This window comes from Pongo abelii, chromosome 6 (assembly GCF_028885655.2).
Source record: "Pongo abelii isolate AG06213 chromosome 6, NHGRI_mPonAbe1-v2.0_pri, whole genome shotgun sequence".
In the NCBI taxonomy this organism is placed as follows: Eukaryota; Metazoa; Chordata; class Mammalia; order Primates; family Hominidae; genus Pongo; species Pongo abelii.
This window is the reverse complement of record NC_071991.2, coordinates 34,373,367-34,395,143: the sequence shown is the minus strand read 5'-3', so window position 1 is coordinate 34,395,143 and position 21,777 is coordinate 34,373,367. Positions and strand designations below refer to the sequence as shown.

Genomic DNA, 21,777 nt, shown 5'->3' with positions numbered 1-21,777 from the left:
AAGCTCACTTCTGAACATCCTACAGTTATACAACTGGATCATCTACTGTGCTACTTTAAAGAGTTCAGATTCTAAATCATCAGCTGATTTATCAAAATATGTGATTCATATTCATAGATAATGAGGAATAGTTTTATAAGCCAGTAGATAGATAGCAGCTTTATGTCTATAATAACTAAAGACTTTCTCATTAACCGTTGTCGGATGATTAAGAAATTGTATCAATATCTGTTGTCTTTTTGCTTCCCTTGATTAAAAGGGCCTACTAACAAGTTTGGCTTGCTGTGGTGGTTTCACATTGTCCTTTTAATGTCGAAGGTTAAACCCTCCTTTGCAAGATTACCATTATAAATAAGGTATTAAAATTTGTTTATTTTAATTAATGAAAATTTAAATAATCTTTATGATAGAGCTTAAACTTCTTTATTAGACTATAGCTCAGAAAAATCGTTCAGGCAGAGTCAAAAGTGTACTCATTCTAAAGTCAACATTTTTCTTAACAATGCCAATATTTACACTTCTGGATCCAGCAGCTGAAGTTGAACGTCTTTGTTTTTCTGATTATATGGGTTGTTTTTTGTTTTTCCATGTTAGGGCAACTTGTACTAGTTAAATTAAAATGATACAATTGTCATAAACTTGAAAAATGTTGCACCCAATAACACTTTTTCTGAAAAGTACACTGGGTGTTCCTAACTGAAACTCTAGAGTCTGGCAGACTGTAGATGATACTCTTAGGCCCTCACCTCACAGCTAATTGCAAATTATGTTCATGGTGGATTTAAACTGTAGAGCGTTGACCCTCCCATCTGAAAAGATAGTCAAATAGACATCTTCTAACCCAATGCCAGTAAGCAGATGACCACATGACACATCCGTGACCAATCCATGCTCACTCTGTCTATCCCGCATGGCATGTGGCTCATCACACATGGCAACGTGCTAAGTGCATGCTAAGAACCCATGCAATCCACTCTCATATTTCCTTTTCTGTTCTACTGTATTTATTAAAAACGCTTTTCATGACCTACTAACTTGATTTCAAGACCCGATAACAGGTTGAAACCCACAGTTTGAAAATAGGGCAGGGCTATATTTGGGCTTATGGTCAACATCGGGGTCACCAACTTCAGTTGGAGGGCCCGCTCCCTCACGTCCCCTCCCATGCCTGCCCCTTCACACCCTAGTGCTGTCCAGGGCACAGAGAGGCTGGCCCACTGGCCTTTCTCTTTCTATTCCCTCTTCACCCCTCAGTCCTCACTCCTCTCCTCCCTGGCTCAGGAGAGCCAGAAACATTCCCAGCAAACACCACAGCTCTTATGCCACCTCTTCCTGTGAGTCCCGCTCTTCGAAAACACAGCTCACCTGCTTAAAGGAACCCAGCCAGCCCGGGAACTGTGTGAGGCTGGAGGGAAAGTCATGTGACTGTGCCACACGAATCCTTTCTTTTATTTAGCCACACATCCAAAACGTGCATTTAACAGTACTAGAACATTTTACTGCATTCCTTAGGAAATCTACATTGAACGTGTATTTCAGACTTTCTCCTCTCTCCCCCAGAACGCTGGCCCCCACTTGCAAGTCACTCAGATGACAGTCGCATGTCTGCCACACCTGACCCATTCAAGTGGCACACCATTCTAGCTCATCGCCCTGGCGTATCTTTTCTATGGCAACAACCACTTCCTGACAGCTTCACTTTTGAGACAGTCACAAACCCCATCTTGTTCAAGAACTCAGTCTTGTTCCCTGCCATACCCAGAACAGCACATAGTAACAGGGACCCATGAAAGATTTGCTGACTAATAAGGGTAAGTTGTATAATTAATGATGATCGGGTTAAATAATAAAATTCAATTTAAAATTTAAAAGTTTAGAAAGACGTTTTGAGTCTTAAATCATCGTAGAATTGTTTTTTTAAAAGCTGTACCTTCCATAACAGAAGATCCTACTCTTTATTAAGAAAAATATAATTGAGCAATGTTCATGGTATATTAAAATAATCACATGTAGAATGGAAAACAATATGTACATTCTAAGCCATAATAAAAACATAAAAAGAAACTAATAATTCTTTAAACATTAAAGGGAAACCCAATTTGCAACAGAAGAGAGAAGACATAGCAGTAAATGTCAGTCATCCAATTCTCCTTTTCAAAATAATATTCAAAACCATTCTAATGAAAAAAAAAATACCCAAGGCAAATAGAAAAGCTTTAAAAAGGGAGCTAGAAAAGAAAAAGACAGAATGGACAGATATAAAAACCAAACACAATGCAAACAAAATAAAAGCAATGGTAGCAATGATAATCAAGTGTCACTTAAAGCAAAGAAACAATAATCCAAATATTAAAAAGCACTGATAAAAGCATAATTGATAATGAATAAAAACAGTATTATCCTCCAAACAGCAAAGTATCAAAATACATAGATCAAAAATTAGAAGCAAGTTTAATAAAAAGTTTACACTTCAACAAAAAGTTTACATTAAAAACAAAAACAGAGTCTCAAGGAGAAAACGAGGAAAACTAGTTGTTGCAGATGTTGGTCTATTATGTAGGACAAAGAAATAAAATTGGAATAATGAGTAATAAGAAGGCATTAATTGATATTTATGAAAAACAGGCATTTGCAAATATTTATAAACATTTGCAAAATTATTATTTTTTTAAAAATACTAAACCACAAAGAAGAGCAGTGCATTTTACAAAAATGCAAAGATCTCTGGAGTTACAGAACATGGCCCCAAGGAAAAACCTGTTACATGCTGCCTCCTCCCAGCCTGCATGCAGCTGCAGACAGGACTCCAAATGTCCAGCACTGAGACAGGGACCATAGGCCAATGTGCCAAGAGGCTCCATGCTACAGCCAAATACAAGAAAACCAGAAATTAGGAACGTGTTAAAAAAAATAAATAAATAAGGCACTTGAAAATTAAAAACAAGCTCTGGCCTAAATAAGTGGTTCAAGGAGGAAATAAAGATACAATACAGTCCTAGACAGTTAGGACAATGCACAGCCCCATGTGTCAAGACAAATAAAATGAAGCAAGAGAAATAAAAGAAAAACTCATGCCATGAAACGCATCTTTTATAAAGACAAAATAAATGAACACCAATCCATCCATCTTGAACCAGAAGGAGGGAAATACAGTCAAAAATCGGAAAGCAAAGCATGACAAAATTGAAATCCAAGAAATATAATAAAAGACAAATTTCTTAAATGTATAGTCAAGAAAAACATACAAAATTTTAAACAATGAAATACAATGATTTTTAATCATACAGTAATTTTATGCACACCAGTAAAGAAATAAATTTTGAACATTACTGAAATTTTAATTTTTACAAAAATATATATACCCAAATCAGAATCATCTAAAGTAAAAACACTTAAAATATAAACAGTGAAGACGAAACTGAGTAAAACCCAAACTCCACCCACCTACCAATATAAAAGAAAGTGAATGGACTTCGATGGAAGAAGGAATCAATGACCATAATTTGTCAAGGGAAGGAAAGAAAGATTCTGAAGCACTTGTTAATAACAGGCACTTGGCTCAGTGCTTTTTATGTATTTGTCTATGTGTAAACACACACACACACACACACACACCACACATAGCATCCATTCCCACTAATCACAACAAGAAAATGAAGTGCTGAGATGAAGGCCCAAGAGCTGGTGATGGGACTCAATGAAGGAGATGGAGCTCAGTCCAGGAGTCCATGCTCCTAACCAGGGTCCTACAAGTCCTAGGGTTTTCAATGATGGTCTCTGGACGTACAGCATGGGCATCACCCAGGGGCTTGTTAACATACAAATTGTGGAGCCCAGACCCTGACCTACTAAACCAGAAACTCAGTGGAGGGGGTGGTGTCCCATAACATGTGTTTCCGCAAGCCCTTGGATGATTCTACTGCTGACATAGTCCCAACTACTGGACTGCACATTACATCACTAGGGGGAAAGGAGAAGACTCTGCATGCTCAGGCTGCATCCCAGACCAAGGAAAATGAATCTCGGGATGGGGAGGGGGTGGGGGGTAATAGTGTTATAAGCTCCTCGGCTGTTTCCAAAGGTAAGCACCACCACTCTTTTCTTTAAATTACTGTTGGTTTCTATGATGTCTGCAGGGGGAAAATATTGGGGAAAAAATTCAGTAACACTTTGAAGAATCATATCCCACTTCCTGGGGGCTGGGAAGGTGGAACCTGCTGCTACTACACTGCTTGAAGTAAAAACTATACTCGGTTCCTCAAAATGCCCTAACTGAATCCTAAGTACTAGATCCCTAACTAAAAGCTGTACCTGTTCTGCTTCCTGCCTTAAAAAAAAAAAAAAAAAAAAAACCTCGGGTTTTTTGGCATATGCAAATACGAAGAATGCCTTTTAGAACACCAATTTCCGCTTTTCTTCCACAATGCATTGATGGGAGAAGGGGGAGAAGGCACAGATTCAAGAGCTATTTTAATTATCTGCAGCAAAGCATGACCTCATTGCTTCCAACTGCACATTATTAGGTACAAGGGTCTATATGTGACCATAGGTATGAGGATGACCTTTGATTTTTTATTCTCAGCAGTTTGAAAAAGACTTGTGTGGCATATTCTATTCAAGCATCTACAGTTCCTTAAACTTCAGCAGTCTGGTCAGCCTCCTGACTGAAAAGAGTAAATTTTTTAAATCAATACATGATCTTGAAGCTGTTTCGATGGCTTTGAAATATAAGTGTGGTCAGATCACGCAGCGCTGCGAAGCACAGCACCACTTTACGGTGGCCACATCCCTACTGTCATTTGTGGGAAGCATCAAGTCCCCTCAACAAACCTGTGCAGAGACACTAGCACCATCCCCATTCAACCGATGAGAAAGAATCCAAGTAACTTGGCCAGCAGTCACTCCTGCTGCACAGCTGCATAGTTAATATTGAGATCTGCTCTCCGCAAATCCAGAGCCTGAGTCCTGAAGGGGACAGCACAGAACCCCAGTAGCGAGATCCTACTCAGGAGAACCAGGAGAGGCCGACACCAGAAACTAATTTTCACTTTCTAGGCACCCTCACCACTAGCACTGGTGTCGGAGAGAAGGTCTTCCCTTTTGCCGTGCTGTGGTCCACATACAGACACGAAGGCCCAGGGCAAGACTGTTAATGCAGTGATCCAACTGATTTGAGACCCAGAAAGTCAATAGAAAACTTGAGCAAAGGTAACCACAGAAAATAGCCTAGGCTATCCACAGGCAGGAGGTCCTTGAATCCCTCTATCCTAAAAGCCTCACCAAAGGAAAACACCAATTTTCTAGCCCTGAAAAGAGGTGAGGTGATGAAGGCCACCTCCACATGCAGCCTTCTCAAGCCGCATTCACCAAGAGTGGATACCCCTGCTCTGTGGTAGGCGTGTGCAGAGAAGAGGAACCCATGTGCACAACGAAGTCTAGACACACTGTGGAACAGGTCAGAGTATTGCCTCAATCGCACAGATTAGGATGCAGGCGCTGCAACACCACGACCATAGGACCTCATGGAAAAGAAAAGAAACCGCGTAGAATCATCACAGGCCGGCAGGCTGGAGTCAAAGAGAAGGACAGCAGGGAGGGAGCAGTATCAGGTGCTCCAGAGATCAAAGCATCCTACCTTTATGCACCCCAGGAATATTGGCGTGGAGAAGGATGGGGAGAGAAGAATAAACATTACACAGCTGAGCACTGAACAAGGTAGGAGTTGGAAAACGAACACCCCATGCAGTTAAAAGCTCATGTATAATTTTTTACTCCCCAAAAACTTACCTACTAATGACCTACTGTTGACCAGAAGCTTTATCAGTAACATAAAGTCATTAACACACATGTTGTATGTTACATAGGTATTACATACTGTATTCTTAGAATAAGCTCTTTGGGAGCACTTCCAGTTTCACTAGTATGGGTCCCCTGTGTTATTCAAAGTTTACGGTATTGCATTAAACATGAAAAATACACAAGACCCACGAGAGGTCACTTTTTAATGCAATGAGCAATTTACTGCGAAGGGAGCTTCTCATATGGAGATGATTAGCATCACATGACATTTAAAGTGTATACCTGCAACATTTGAGCTCACGGTAACAGTGGAATTATTACAGTAGTACAGTAATTCTTTCATAACTATGAAATTAAGTGCCGTATGTACTACAGTTAATTCTATGCAGTGATGATTTCATACAGCACCTTCATGGGTTTTTTTACATTTCTGTCAATAAATGGCTCCATGTATGGTCTGTGTTTGTGTAAGTTTTGACAAACTTTAACTTTTTTATAACAGATTTGTATATATTTTACAGTAACAGCCTAGTCTTCTACATATATTTTATGCATTCATGACATAGCCTTTTCTGAATTTTTTTGGTATTTCTCGGCTATGCTGTAAGATTTTTCAAACTGTTGCAAACCTCCAAAAAATTTTCTAGTAATTACTGAAAAATACTCCACATATAAATAGAATCACACAGTTCAAATCCATGTTGTTCAAGAGTCAACTGTAATTTTAAATTTGCAATGCATATTACTTAAATATAGATTTAAAATTGAGTTCCTTTTAAAAGAACTTACTGTTCTCTGATATATTAATATTTTTGTAAATTCATTAAAGATTTGTTTCTACCTTTGGAATCCTTGATACTTGAATTTTACAAATTCTTACAAATTACCGAATGCCTCTGGGTGTCTTCCAAGGAACAGATCTTTGTACATTTAAATTATAAATAGAGAAACAAAAATTAAGAGACCAAATCAATTAAGACAAAGAGGGGAACAATAGCCATGACAACACATTACCAACTATAACCCCCACTGGTCCGGAAGCACTGTCTTCCTTTGGGAATAGATAAAGCCAACGGGAAGGAAAAGCAAAACCACTCAGATCTGTCTTTGCTGCCTAAAAATACTGAATTTCGTAACTGTTGGGAAAACGGCTAGAACTTTATCTGAAAAATAAAAGATGCTCTATAAAACAGCCCTTGGATTTAAACACTTTATAAACTAAATGTGCTCCAAAGTCATTCCAATCAACACTAGATGGTAAACCATTTGTCCCTACAATAAAACCCAAATAACTCATAGAAGACATCTTTTTACCTAAAGAAAACTTTTTAAAGGCCTCAAAAAGTTAATCACTCTTTCTAGACGCTAAAGTAGTTAATCACACTTTCTAGATGCTAAAGTAAGCTCTCTGGCTAAATTAGGAAATACTGAAGATAGTGGCATCAGATCTTAACCTCATTCTTTTGGCAAATCTTGAACAAGGCCTGTGATTCGCTCTCTTCCCAATCAGGCCCTAGAGTCCAGTATCTGAGCTCTGTAAGGACGCTGTCCTGGGTGCCACTGAGAGTAGGACGTGGCAGTGTGAAACCATACAGGCTCCACAGGGAGCCTGGTTTCTTCCAAGGAAGTGATAATCTGTACAGATGGTTCCCAACTTGACAATGGTTCAACTCAGGATTTTTCATCTTTATGATGAGTTGATGAGGATGTAACCCCATTTTTAGTTAAGAATCTCCTTACAACTTACCATTGGGTTACAGTTTCTACTAAACGCTTTTCGATTTCGCACCATCAAAAAGTCAAAAACATAAAGCATTATTAGATCAAAAAATTAAAATTAAAACAGTCAAACCATCATTAAATCAGGCACCGTCTACTGTGTTGCCAGCACTGAATGCATTTTCAACTTACGACATTTGTGTCTTATGATGGGTTTATCAAGATGGAACCCTGTAAACCGAGGAGTGATTTATTTTCTTTTATACCTAAGACCGGGATTCTAATGAAATAAGGGAGGAGTGGGCACCCTCTGGTGACACTGCCAGACCCAGGAACTGTGTGGACTCCTGTGAGGGCCTTTTCTCAGCAGCACCAAAGAGGATAATGGCAATCACCAAAAACTACCTGCAGACCCTCCCTGCTGTGCTGCAAATCTTCATTCACCCTCAGCTACTCACTTTCTCCACAAAAGAGGCTTTTTGCCTACCTACTGCCCTAAACCTCCCATCCCCACCCTTTTCAGTGCAGCATCCCCAAACCCTTTCCTGCAGAACACCCATATCACTTCAGGGCCTAAACACCACCCAGTCTCTGCCCCCCCGGGCCTCCAGTCCCCAAGGCTCTCCTGGCCTGTCACTGCGTGAGCCACTCTGTGCTCTCGCCTCCATTCATGACCTCTTCCTGCCCATGTCCTCCCTCCCTTGGGCCCATGAACATTTGTGTGCATTTCCCACTTCAGGAGGGAAGGAAGGGAGGGAGCAAAGGGACGTTTCTCTTAACCATGTCTTCCTCTAGCTCTAGCCCTTTCTCTCTCTGCATCCCTCTGCAAGTGTTGACAAAGGATGTTCGAAACCCGCTGCCTCGCACCCCTCAAATCAGCAGTCTCTCCGAAGCCCCAGTTTCTGCAGCGAAATTCTCTCGAAACTTATTTGAATCATTAAGAGTTTCCATCATGGTCTCTTCTCACTCTCACAGTCATGGTCGCTGCTGGTGGGCACTACAATGAGGAAGCCAGGCTAAGGAGAGACACACGACTTATCCCTGAGCCACGAGCCCAGGCGCGGTAGCTGAACCTGGCCTGGGGCTGGGATTCCTGCTTCTGAGGAGGAAACCCACAAAGCAGAGCCGGTCCCCACCGTTCCCTCCAAATCCACAAAACAGAAGGCGCTTACAGTCAAACAAGTTCAGGTTTTCTATGAAGTCAAACGTTTTCCTTTCTTCCAGTGCTTCTTTGAGCCTTTAATCTAGCAAGGCAGCTCTCTCAAGAAGAAAAGTGGGGTGAAGCACTTTCAAAGATGGTTTTACCCTCTCTCCAACTCTTTGGGATTTTTCTCCCTCCACCCCGCTTCTCCATTTCACCCCCAGAGCTGACTGGGCAGGCACCCACCATGCTCACTGTTGAGGGTTCTGCTCCAACACTGAGAGAAATGGCATGCAAGCATGGAGCAGGGCAGCTCCATGGGACCCCAGCTTCTCTGCTGAAAATAGGCCGCCTGGGAGGAGAGAAGCTGAGAAACCAGTTAGCAGAATCCTGTACCTAGGCCTTGGTGGATGCTCAGGAGAGAAGTGGTGCATTCTGAATCTAGCAGGTGGGACACGTGAAAGAAAAATGCAGTGGAGACCTTGGGCCTGGGCAAGTAGAAGGAGGGCATCTCCAGGCACCGAGATAGGAAAGGCGTGGGAGATGATGAATGGGCAGGACGCATGTGTGCAGATGGGAAATTCTAGAAGGCAAGATGCATGCACAGGTGGGATTCTAGAAGGCAGGAAGCATACTTGCAGGTAGGAAATGACAGAAGGCAGGACACATGCGTGCAGGTGGTAAATTCTAGAAGGTAGGACGCATGCTTGCAGGTGGGAAATTCCAGAGGGTAGGATTGTTCTCATCCCTGCCTGATGAAGCTGGTGACACTGTTATTTCAGGATGGGGAGGGAGTGGATCTGCTCTAACAACTGAACGTAATCACTCACCCCCTCCATCTTTAACGGAGTCCTGTGGATTCGGATTAAGGAAACCCTAGGTAGGGGTTTTCCTCCTCTCTGCCTAGCACCCTGGAGGAGGCCCCGTGGCCCATGACGGAGCAGCCATGTGCTGGTGTTAGAGATGGACATCAGACAGTGCACACCTACCTGCTATAGGCCAAGTGCCATGCAGATGGACACGAGTGGGCACCACAACAGCCGGGCAGAGCGTCACAGCAGATGTGAGAGTTGAGCTCGGGAAAGTGTTGGAAATTAGGAGTGGAGAAAGGGGGTAGGAGAAACAGCATAACAAAACCAGAGGCAAAGGCACACACAACAGGCTGGGAGAATGTGGAGAAAATCAGGGTACCAGGGATGGGATCAGGGGTAAAAACAAGCCTTTGTGCAACATTTATAATGGGCCAGGTTCTCAGCTAAGCGCTGACTTCCATTTTCCTTCTCATTCTTCCTAACAATACCCCGAGTGTCACTGAGGAGGAGCCTGGGGCTCAGGAATGTAAGCAACCCCAGTGTTTAGCTGCTGTGGCGGGGACTGAGGCCTTTGGACCCCATAGTGCTCCAGGAATAGGCAGCAGTTGGGGTAAAGGGCAATGATATCCATCTTGACCACAAAGACTCTGAAGTAAAACAATCAAGTTTCACGGAGAGAGTGAGACTCATGTGTGCAAAATGTAACTTCTCTAATCCTCAAAACAGGGAAAAGCTACCAGGACATTTATTTCCAAAAGGCCATAAGAAATCAGAACCTCTACTTTATAAAGAGGTGCTACATTAAAAGACATATTAAATAAAAACTCTTGTTCTCTCACCTGTAAAAGGGTGGAATGGGTCTAGACTTTACAGTCTAGAGGATGCCACAATTTGTCAAACTCAAATGGTCTAGATGTTTACAAACACGTTAGTCAATTCTATATAAAACGTTGATTTTTTTTTTTTTTTTTTTTTGAGATGCAGTCTCACTCTGTCTGTCATCCAGGCTGGAGTGCAGTAGTGCGATCTTGGCTCACTGCAACCTCCACCTCCTAGGTTCAAGCGATTCTCCTGCCTCAGCCTCCAGAGTAGCTGGGATTATAGGCACTCACCACCATGCCCAGCTAATTTTTGTATTTTTAGGAGAAACAGGGTTTCATCATGTTGGCCAGGCTGATCTCGAACACCTGACCTTGGGTGATCCACCCACCTCAGCCTTCCAGAGTGCTGGGATTACAGGCATGAGCCACCATGCCTGGCCAAAATTTGGATTGTTATAAAATTCTTTAATGTATAATTGTGAAATGGAATTTGAAATAATTTTGCTTTGATAAAAGTAGATTTTTTTCTACTCTGGCCACACTCATCCTATATTACCAGAGCTTCTATAAATAATCTCCAGTTCTTCTTAGAAACTTTGTATAATTTGCAGAATTTGTCATTTTCAAAGCATTTTTCTTCCATTGGTTCTAAACACTGCAATAACTAGGTAATCATCTTCTAATGCAATCATCTACATCAATCATGCACACTCTGGACCCCTAGTCATCAACTCGTTGGTCTATGAAGTAATCCATCAAAATAACCATTAACAGTACAAAGAGAGGGCACCTTTGAAATGTTACCCTCTTCTTTCCTCCATCCCATCTTCGGGCCCACAGCTCTATTACCTCTGAAAGCATGAAATGCTTTAAATGTAGGTATTCAAGCAGAGTTTGTACTTATCATAAATCTCATTGCATGTTATTACATTCCTCCATCTTCCTTTAATTGAAACTGTAACTTAAAAAAAATTAATCTTCTTTTCAACTTAGGACAGACTGTAACAGCCTGTTGATCCTGCTACTCCCCCAGTGAGACTGCTGCCAGGCTGGCCCCACTCTCCCAGGTGGGGGCAAAGAAAAAAAGAGAACCTATTTCATGAAGACAGTTGGAATGTCTGGCCTGCAGATTGTCTACACAAGCACAGAGGAGCCCTCCGGCAGCTCTCCGTGGGAAAGCACCCTAAAACCAGCTCCCTCTCAACCTCAGGAACTGAATTCTCTTGGAAGCTGCCAAGGCAGCAAGTTCTTTGCAAATTTTATCTTCTTTTTTTAATCATAAATTTCAAGGATGACCATAAGCAACATCTTGGTCGACTCTGCTCTCACCACTCATATATAAAACCTTTCTGAAAAGTTGAGTTAACTTTGAATGCTGGACAAAGACCAAAATAAATAAAATGAAAGGGGCTTTCCTGCACCATTTCTTGTCTTCCACCTAAGCAGGTGCACACGCAGAGGAGATATCCAACGGTTGCCATTCTCCCTCCACTTCAGGGCAATCCTGTTCAATAGAAGCTCCAATGATCACAGCACACATTGAGCCTGCTGAGAGTCTCTCTTGGGGCGAGACATCTAGAAGTGCTAGGGAACGCAGTCCCACAATTCCAATAACCAACTGCAGACAGAACTATATAGATGAGTATCATGCTTAGGTTTCCTACACCCACCCCCATCTGTGAAGTCAAACAGCCTGCTGTCAATACCAGAAGAGACAAGTTTGTACATCACAAAAGATACGCAAGTCCCCAATCTAATTATGCCAGCCACTTTAGAAGGAGAGCAAAGATAGCAGACACTCTGGGCAATGAATTACCCTAGGTCTCAGCATCAAGCCTGCACTCATCTCCTGGGTCCCAAAATAACTCACCACTGGTCAGAAGGATGCATGGGCCCTTCCAAATCACAGCCTAGGCTGTCTGAGGATAGCTCTCCCAGGAATCATCTCTACCCACCTATGACGTAAATGGAGTTAATAAATAAGGGTACGCTCTGAGGGTCCACAGTGGCTTGCTTGGCCCCCAAGCCTGCAAATCAGACTCGCCAAGAATTAATGAAGGCAGTGACCTACAGGCACCGAGAGCTCACTGACCGACGAGAGAGACGCCACGTCCCAGCCTCGGCTTGTCTTGGACACTGCCCTCCTCACCACTCCTACCCCTCCATATCAGGCCAGAGCTCAGACTCCAGGTAGACCCACAGCCATGTCCAAACCAGATACCCAGGACCTCAGCAGGAAGAAATCCAATCCAAAAAGAAGGAAAAAAGGAAGGACACTACTTTCCTAGAAGCCTAGAAGGAGGCTCAGATACAGAAAGAAAGCAATCTACAGAAGCTGTGTCTGAAACAGCAAAAACCTGGAAACAAGCCAAATGCCCATCAAGAAGTGGATGAATGAGCCAACTGTGATGTATCTATACAATGGAACACTACTCAGCATTAAAAAGGAGTGAAATATTGACAGATGAATCTCAAAATAAATAGCCAGAGGCCAGATAAAATAAATTGATTCCTTTATGCAACACTCTAGGAAATGCAAGCTATCTATACTGAGAGAAAACAGATCAGTGAAAGGGTGGGAAGGAAGAACTGCAAAGGGGCACTGGGAAGTGTGGGAAGTGATGAATATTTTCATTACCTTGGTTACTTGATGATGGTTTCACGTATGTCAAGATGCATCCGTTTGCACATTTTAAATATGTGCAGTTTATTGTGCTCAATGTATTATATCTAAATTGAGCTGGTTAAAAAAAGAATGAAAACAATTTGGGGGCAGATGGATATCAAGGAATTTGGTGTGACCAAGAACAAGTGGAGTGATTGTCCTTATTTGTGGTGTAGTTAAGGGCTTTAAAGTCACCCCAAACACTGAATTAGTGAATGGTGAGTCTTTGGCCCTAGGGGAAATACAGAGTTAGGTTTCTATGAGCTGGTCACATTTTCATCAACCAATCAATATGTAACTTCTTTTTATGTGTTTCTGTTCAAAGACACTTTACTTAAATATACTGTTGAGGTATCTCGCTGGCTGATCAAGGATGCCAAGGGGCATGAATGATGCCTGACCCAAGCTTCCCAGCGCAATCCAGTGGGAAGAAGCTCGTACAAAACCACAGAGTCAGGGTGGGCAGGTTAAGTGCCCCAAGTAAGGCAGAAACAAGACAATAAGAACTCCACAGAACAATGTGAGAGGGCTCTCCTATGGGGAGGACAGTGAAGCAAAGTTATTAGGGGGGAAAAAATGAGGGGCTACAAAAACAGAAAAGGATAAACAGGAGATTCAGGGAGGCTCAAGTTACAGAAGCCAAAAGTTGAGAGGATGTCAAAAAAGGAAGACTGAGGCAACATCAAGGTACATAAGAGTTTCTGAAAGAACTTTCCTACGGGAAAGGCTATGGGACACCTTGAGGAGCAAAACCGTTGTGTGGCACAACTGTAGAAGTTTCCTGCCTTTAGAAAGAGAAAGGTGAAAGGCATACCATTCTTGATTAGTTTCTGAAAGTTTTTTAGTTCAAACTCTCCTATAAATGGGAAAGAACCATGCATCGGAGCATCTGGGCAGAGAAATGGTCTCTACCCTTAGCCAAGCTCTGTGTCGCTAAGGTAGATTGGTGTCACGATAATGAGCCCTCCCCTGACTGCATTCCAAGGGTGACCAGGGCCATGAGAGTTGCCCTCCTGTGTGAGTAAGAGCCCAGCAAGAGCTGTACCATCGCAGCTGGGCCGGTCTCCGCGGGCCAAGAGCAGAAGAACAGAGCTCTTTCCTTGAGGCCGAGCCCCGCAAGGCAGAAGCTGCTGCATGAACACTGAGTTTGGGGATGTGATGCTTTGAACCCCAGGCAACCCCTAAAACTTCTCCCATGAGAACAAGACAAGTAACCAAAAATGGGGACAGACGAAAGCTAAGATATGGTCCCCAAGGAACCACAGGCCTCAGGGAAACACTCAGAGGTCTCTTTGGGCCCAAGAGCTAACGAATAGAAACTGAGACCATTAGGACCATTTGCGTATTTCTGCCTCTCCCTCCTTGACCCCAAAACAAACGGGGCTGGCTCTTAGAGGCAGTGAGCAGTGAAGGACGGTGGGAGGGTTGCTCTGAGGCCCAGCTGATTCCCCCAAGTCTAGTGCCATGGCCCGTCACTACAGGGTCTGGGATTCCCACCTCAGGCCCCACCACATCCAGGCCTGGGTGCCCTCAACTGAGACACTCTACAAACCGAAGTCTACTCTGACAATAACTAGCTCTTCTCAGACTCTATTATTTGGATTTGTAGCATCTTTCTGAAACCCCAGGGGACTGAGCTTCAACCGTTATGTCAAGAAAAACGTGAGTTCTTAATAGGACATCTTTCTACCAAAAATACATTCCTTGCAGGCAGGAGCTGGGGCCATCTTGCGACCATGGTGCCCTGGCACTTGGACAGTGCCAGGTACCAAATGGGTGCCCACGTTCACTCATTCACTTGTTGGACAAGAGGGAGCCCATCTGAGAGTCCCAAGTCAAGGAAAGGTTTCATGGCTTATAAAGTTTGGAAACTACTTCCCAGAGCACTCCCTGGAAGACCATGCCTCATTCAATACCTGCTGACCCCTCGAGGGACTCAAACTTGTCAAATGGGGCCACAGATGGCCACAGACTCAGCATCTCCCTCCTGGAGGACGGAGGAGACACCCCACTGAGTGGACCCACCACACAGGTGGACCTGCTCTGTAAGCTGCCTGTGATCATCAGATTTCAAGCCAAAAACACAAAGACTAAGTGGGAAACGAAGTTTTGTTTCAATGCTATGTCCATGCCAAGCAGTCCATAATCAGGCAATTGGAATGCAGAGGCTGGGAAGGAGATTTCCCTTTGAATTATATGACCGGTAAGAAAAGGCAGGAAGCGCAAGGCTGTCAGGTGATCCAGGAAGTGGGTGCTGGGGCTGGTGAGAGATGGCTTTTTGCCTTTTTCAGATGTGTCCCTTCAACACTGTAAAGCCCTGCCAGAAAGAAAACTCGTCCCAAATCTCAAGGAATCTCAGCATCACTCACAACAAATCTATGTCACCAATGAAGGATCTTGGGCAATGCAAAGGGGCAGACGGGTCCGAGGAGGGCGACTGCCTGCCCGTGAGCACAGCACTCCCTGATTCAGCTTCGCAGGGCTGCCTTCCTGAAGCTCGCACACCTGCCTGACGGTTCAGGCACTGCACACTGTCTGCAATGAGCAGTCAAGAGGCAAGACGAGGGACCCAGCTGCCCTAGAGCCCTGCCCTGGGTCTCAGGCATGGAAGAGTCTGTAGAGCTACCACTGGCCACAAAGCAGTGGCTTTTTCTCTGACCCATTCTGAGATAGGGAGGTCTGCTACCTTCACTCAACTATGCTGTGAGGAGGAGGGTGAAGGGCCTGTTTTACAAAAGACAGTCCATCCCAACAGCACAGCCCACTTCCTTGGCAAGGCAGTGGCAGTTGGGGGAGGTCACGGTTCATGCATGACCAGGGCGGGAGCTGCAGGAGGCTCCAGCTCCCCCTCCTCACTGGCGCCAGGACCCTCTCTCTGCAGGGGCACAGACTCTCAGAAAAAAAGCAATGGCAGTGTGAGCTGTCTGGAGAGAAGGAAAATATCCACATGCGCACCTTTTGAATTTAGAAGGGGATGTGTAAAATGTCATTCAGCATCTAACACAAAGCTAACATAAGGCAGACATTTGGGAAAAGATAGCCCAGAAACTTCCTACCAAGGGTGTGGATATGAGGGAAGGTGACCGGCAGTACCCAGGTCCCCCAGCCTCCCTTCAGGCCTTTGACCTGAGCTGAACTGCATTCCCAAACAGTCCTATGTTAAGCCCTAACCCCCAACACTTCAGAATGTGACTGTATTTGGAAACAGAGTCTTTACAGAGGTCACTAAGTTAAAACCAGGTCACAAAGGTGGGCCCTAATCCAATACAACTGGTGTCCTTACAGGAGGAGGAGATTAAAACACAGACAGGTCCAGAGGGAAGAGCAGGTGAGGACACTGCAAGAAGACAGCCATCTGCAAGCCCAGGAGAGAGGCCTCAGGAGGAACCAACTCAGCTGTCACCTTGACCTCAGACTTCCAGCCTCCAGAACCATAAGAAAACAAACTTCTGTTGTGTAGCCAGCCAGTCTGCGGGATACTGCGGGGAAGCCCGAGCTAACAGCATCCTCCACTCTGCAGGCAAAAGCTCCGGCAGGTCTGTGTGCTGAAGCCATTCTGGCCTCAGCTGTCTGCCTGCATCTCCAGCTACCATCTCAGACCTGCCAATGTCACTGTAAGAATCCCATACCCTGGGCCAACCAGGACAAAGAGAAGGTCCATTCCCAGAAAGGGCCACCTGAGGCTGACATGCCAAGGGAAGGCAGGGGCGCCAACACTGCCCTGGTCCTCCGTTAGTTACAGGGTCCTCAATCTCAGTGCTGACTGAGGCAGGGCCACACTAACACACACATCAGCAACAAGGCACAGGTCAAGACCCTCCTGCACTGTGTTCTAGCCCACCTTCAGAACAACAGCTACCAACTCCTGAGGCTCACAGGGGGTGCCCAGAGTGACCCAGGAGGCAGGCAGCATCACCCCCACCGTATGGAAGGGCACAGGGAGACCAGTGAGGCCCAGAGGCATGTCCGCAAGGAGAGTGTGCACAGCCCGACTCTGCTGCAGCCCAGGTCCTCCCGTCCCTACCCGACTCAGCCCGGTGTTCCCAGGCAGAGGCAAGCCAAGGAGGAGAGGGAGAGAGAGGACAGAGATGGGAGACTCTCTTTGGGAACCTTGGAATAAAGGTTCTAGTATCAGGCCTCTACCTACAGTGACACGCATTCACTGAGCACCTTAATGAATACTGAACAGGCGACTCTCCTGCAAAGAAAGGCACTAGTGACTAGTGTCACGCATAGGGCTTACCTGTCAGGAGTTGGCTCTGTAGCGCTGTCTGCTGGGGCGGCCACCCTGGCTTCACTGAGAGGACCCAGGTGAGAACCTGGCTGCCGGTCACTGGGCTGCTGGTCACTGAGCCGCCAGTCACTGGGCCTGCAGCTGCTGCTTCCTGCTCAGCATCGTGGTCAGCGCCAAAGCTGGAAAGTCAAATGGGCCATCACTGAACTTCCGTAGAATTTATACAAATGAACTTATACTCTGAGCCCAGGAATAAAACTTTTAAAACAGACATGAAATATTTTTCTCCAGGAAGATCATTTAAGAGTGTTCTGAAGAACAAAACAAGGACGCGCCTACGTAAGATGTAGGTTTCTAGTTGTCACGTGATGCCCAGAGACAGAGGACAGAGGTAAGATGCCCTGGGCTCTCTGCTCACTGCCCACACATCTCTACGTCTCCAAAGCACGCTGCCTCCAAGGCAGGCGGGGTATGAAGCACACAGACCTTTGCCCTCTTGCAAGGCAAAGTTACCTAGAACTCACTTCGGGCCCAGGTCAGGGTCCTCCCAGGCTACAACCTTCAGCCCACCCAGCAGGAACCTGCCTCCATGTCAGACCCGGCCCCAGCCCACAATGCCTGGTACTGTTCTCAGCAGAGATCCCGCTGGGCACTCTGCATGGCGCACATGTGTTCCACGAGAGGGGTGCAGAGCAGGCAGACCTGGGGTTCCAATTCTGGCTCTGATCTTTGATTCATCATTCAAGTCCTATGAACTGAGAGCTCAAGGCACGGAGCCCTCAGTTCACAGGTGGGTTCTAGGCATGGAGAAAAGGGTGGAGACCAATTGAAACCCCTACCAGAAGAGACTTTATAGTGACCTGGGCAACTCACTGGTCTTCCCAGGCTCTGGTCCCACTGCAGAGCATGGGGATGAAACCCACCTCACTGAGGATTTTAATACACTGCATTGGAATGCCACTGGATTTCAACATATTTAAATGAAATACACAGAGAATGACAGCAGTGTGACTGGCATGCAGCAAGGGTGCCATCCAGGAGCCTCCTATCACTGTTGTGCTGGAGGAGGTCCCCTGCCTACAATGTGGATGATCTCAACAGATCCCTCCATGAAAGAGTCAGAAGCTACATTTTCCTAATTGTTAAATGGTGAAAATGAAACCTGCCCCTGCCTCTTACCTGACATCAAGAAGTCCTGGGCCCAGATATAAGAAGACCAGTCAAATGGCTGTTTTTTGAAACAGGTCCCACTGAACATGCTTGCTAAAAATCCAGGCACCAGAGAGTCTTGGTTCATCTCCAGATGCCACCCCTTAGCGGCTGATGTCTGGGCAAATTATTGAGTCATTGGGGCTCAGTGTTCCCAGCTATAAAATCAGCATGAAAATAGTATCTCTCTCACGGAGCTTTTATTAGGATTAAATGAGCTAATGCATGTAAAGGCTTCGGACAGGGTTCAACGTATAGCAAACGTTAAACAAATGTATAGTCATCATTAACTACAACACGCCAAATAATTCTCCCATTTTCAGCTGTGAAACACACCAGCCACCTGCAAGCTATGAAGCCTGCTAATGTTTAAAGGGGATGCTGGTCTTTTTAGGACCAAAAGGGAATTTATGTGATACATGATCATGAGACTGATCAAAGTTGAACATCACCTGCCTATCCAAAAGCGTTTTATTAAGGGTATCACTTTAACCCTTTCAAAGAATTTGGAAGTTTGGAAAGTATCAAGATGATTATGTCGACTAGAATATTTCTTAGTTCTAGTATCTTAAAGGGTGCATGGGCAAACAGGTATGAGGGTCTGTGACATGGCAATGGGAACACTGGGAAATGGACTTACGGTCACCATCACAACAGCATATGAATCACCTCTAATTCTCATATCCTGATGTGTGTCCCATCTCTAGAGAGCCTAATCTTTTCCTCGATTCTGATTCAAATGCCCAGGATCACTTCCCAAGGCATCTTCAGGCATGTGGCTTCAAATGTAAGACATGTGCTTGAAAGGTTTGCTTTTTCTCATGGTCACGATAAATTAAATACATCACTGAGGTAAAGTGAAATATACTTGTCCTATCAAACCCATCACCACTTCATCCATTTTTGTCTATTTTCTAGGAAGTTGATATTAGTCTTTACAGTTGACAAAACAAAGACAACACGCTCTTTGAACCTGATAAACTGAAGAGTTAGTAAGATACAACACCTCCTCAATAACCTCAGTGCCCGCCCATCAACACACAGGGGAAAGCCTGCTACAAACACAACCTCTCGGCTCTGTTTACAGTAGCCTCATCTGGCACCGACACCCAGACCACCAACACCCCGAGAGTAGACCAGCACGCTTCACACGCTGACCCGGACCACTGGACAGAAGTTACAGAGTCTAAAGGGCTCACTCAGCTATTTCCCTATCAGTCAGGAGAGATTTCTTATGCAGTTTCCAGTTAGATACGACTTAAACTTGAGATCTTAAAGAATATACTAACCTGAGGAAAAATAAATAATGTCTTAACTTACTTCCAAAATATCCCAGAAACAAAGGGCCTCTTGATTTCTGTTTAGTATCTTTGATATCTTCCAAAAATTCCTGAGCTAATATAAAGTTTTCCTTCTGTCTAGCTTTCTCACACTAAATATTTAGAGTAATAACAGTGACTATTTAGACACTCAACAAATCCTAACTTTCATGACGAGGGTATTCAGCCTGTTCAGCCAGAGAGCTCCAGAGTGAAGTCTAGGCCTTCTCAGAAGGGGACAGAATACTTTTAGTTAAACAAAAAAATTAAACTCCATTTTGTACTGATATCAGAGACTCAGAGATGACTGTGTTTTCCCAGAGTAAGAGGGTGCTTATGAAGACAAATTGAGAAATATGTAAATAGAATGGAATTAAAAGGAACATTTCTAAAAAGTAATTATAAAATTTCAGAATGCTATTGCCAGGACCTGTGGACAGCTTAAAGCTGAAACAACAACTATGAAATACAGGCCAGGCACAGTGGCTCACATCTGTAAACCCAACACTTTGGGAAGCCAAGACTAGAGGATTGCTTGAGCTCAGGAGTTCAAGACCAGTTATGGCAATATAGCGTGACCCTGTTTCTACAAATAAAAATCTTTTTTAAAAAATTAGCTGGGTGTGGTGGTGGGTGACTGTAGTCCCAGCTACTTAGGAGGCTTAGGTGGGAGGATCGCTTGAGCCCAGGAAGTCGAGGCTGCAATGAGCCGAGATCACACCAATGTACTCCAGCCTGGGTGACAGAGTGAGACTCTGCCTCAAAAAAAAAAAAGAAAAAAGAAACGCCCAACTTCACACCACTTTTATCAGGTGTATCTTCTGGCCTCTTCATTCAGTAATGCAAATCCAGCAGCCACAGCTCCTTTCCTGGTGAAGATGATAGAACAGGAGGCCCACAGAAGCGGGCAGCAGATGGAAGCGAAAACAGAAACCATCCCACCTCAGTGCCAACATCATCTCTCAGCACCTATGACGGATCGGTTCCAGGACACCAGAGACACCAAAATCCATCAGAGGATGCTCCAGTCTCTGGTATAAAATGGCATAGTATTTGGATATGACCTACACACTTCCACTGACTTCAAAACATTTCTAGATTAATTACAATACCTGACACGATGTAAATGCTATATTGTTTATGCTGTATTGTTTTTATTTGATTTTATTGTTTTATTGTTATATTTGATTGTTTGTGGGGGGGACTGAATATTTTTATCCATGGTTAGTTGAATCCAAAGATGTGGAACCCACAGACGCACAAGCTGTGGAATAGGAGGGAGGCTGTACTTTCAAATCACCAAACATACAGAAAGGCTCAGCAGCAACTCAGCTGCCAGGGACCCATTCATCTGCCCAATCCTAGGAAGGTCCTTCTTCCCTCACTAACCTGTCCACCAGCAGACACCAGGAGAGGGCCACAGAGACGGTGAATGGCCAGGGGGCAGCACGCGGACACTCCGGGAGCAGCTTCTGAACTGCCACCATCACTGAAACCAACAAAACTTAGCCAAAATGTGTAAACAGGCCCAGACTCCACCTAGGTCTCAATTTCAGGGTCAAGCAGGACCAACAGGCCCAATAATCCTCAGTGTGGGGCCTCCAGGAGCCACCAGCCGAGCAAGCACAAAGATGGGTTAGCCGGAGAGCGTGCTTCCCCCTACGGCCATACAGACCAGAAGCACAGGGAGGTCAGAGGCTGCCTACCTGAAAGAGGCAGCACACTGCTCTAAAACTAGCCAAAGGCCAGCACAGCGGTGAGAGGCAAGATAGATACACATGCACACATGCATAGAACAGCAACTGAGCAGAAAACCTACAGAAAAGACCACACTCACAATAGTTTATATACATAGGTATGCATATTTTAGGTTAGCCCTAAGAATAATCCTATACAAACCATAAAATATCATAGCACTTACTTAGGAGATATAAAAAGACCTAAATGAATGGAAACACGCTAAGTTCCTAAATGGAAAGATTAAACATCATAAGGATTAATTCTCTTAAAAGTAATATAAATATCCAAAACAACTTTATAAATGAAATGTAGTATGTA

The 21,777-nt window shown here is 44.4% G+C and overlaps 1 protein-coding gene across 12 annotated transcripts in view; it reads right to left on the bottom strand.

Annotated features, from left to right (window-relative positions):
• The window catches only part of GRB10 (growth factor receptor bound protein 10), a 203,454-nt gene that overhangs the window by 148,638 nt on the left and 33,039 nt on the right, over nucleotides 1-21,777 (bottom strand). For 9 of the 12 annotated variants that reach the window (XM_024249931.3, XM_024249932.3, XM_024249925.3 and 6 more), the window contains one exon: nucleotides 17,201-17,370. Coding sequence is in view for 2 of the 12 variants with exons in the window: in XM_024249932.3 (XP_024105700.2) it covers nucleotides 17,201-17,370 (170 nt within the window). In the remaining 10 variants the exon portion in view is untranslated. Of the gene's footprint in view, nucleotides 1-8,905; nucleotides 9,007-17,200; nucleotides 17,371-21,777 lie in introns of those variants that run through there. The other 3 variants (XM_054559172.2, XM_054559173.2, XM_054559170.2) reach the window with 2 other exon arrangements.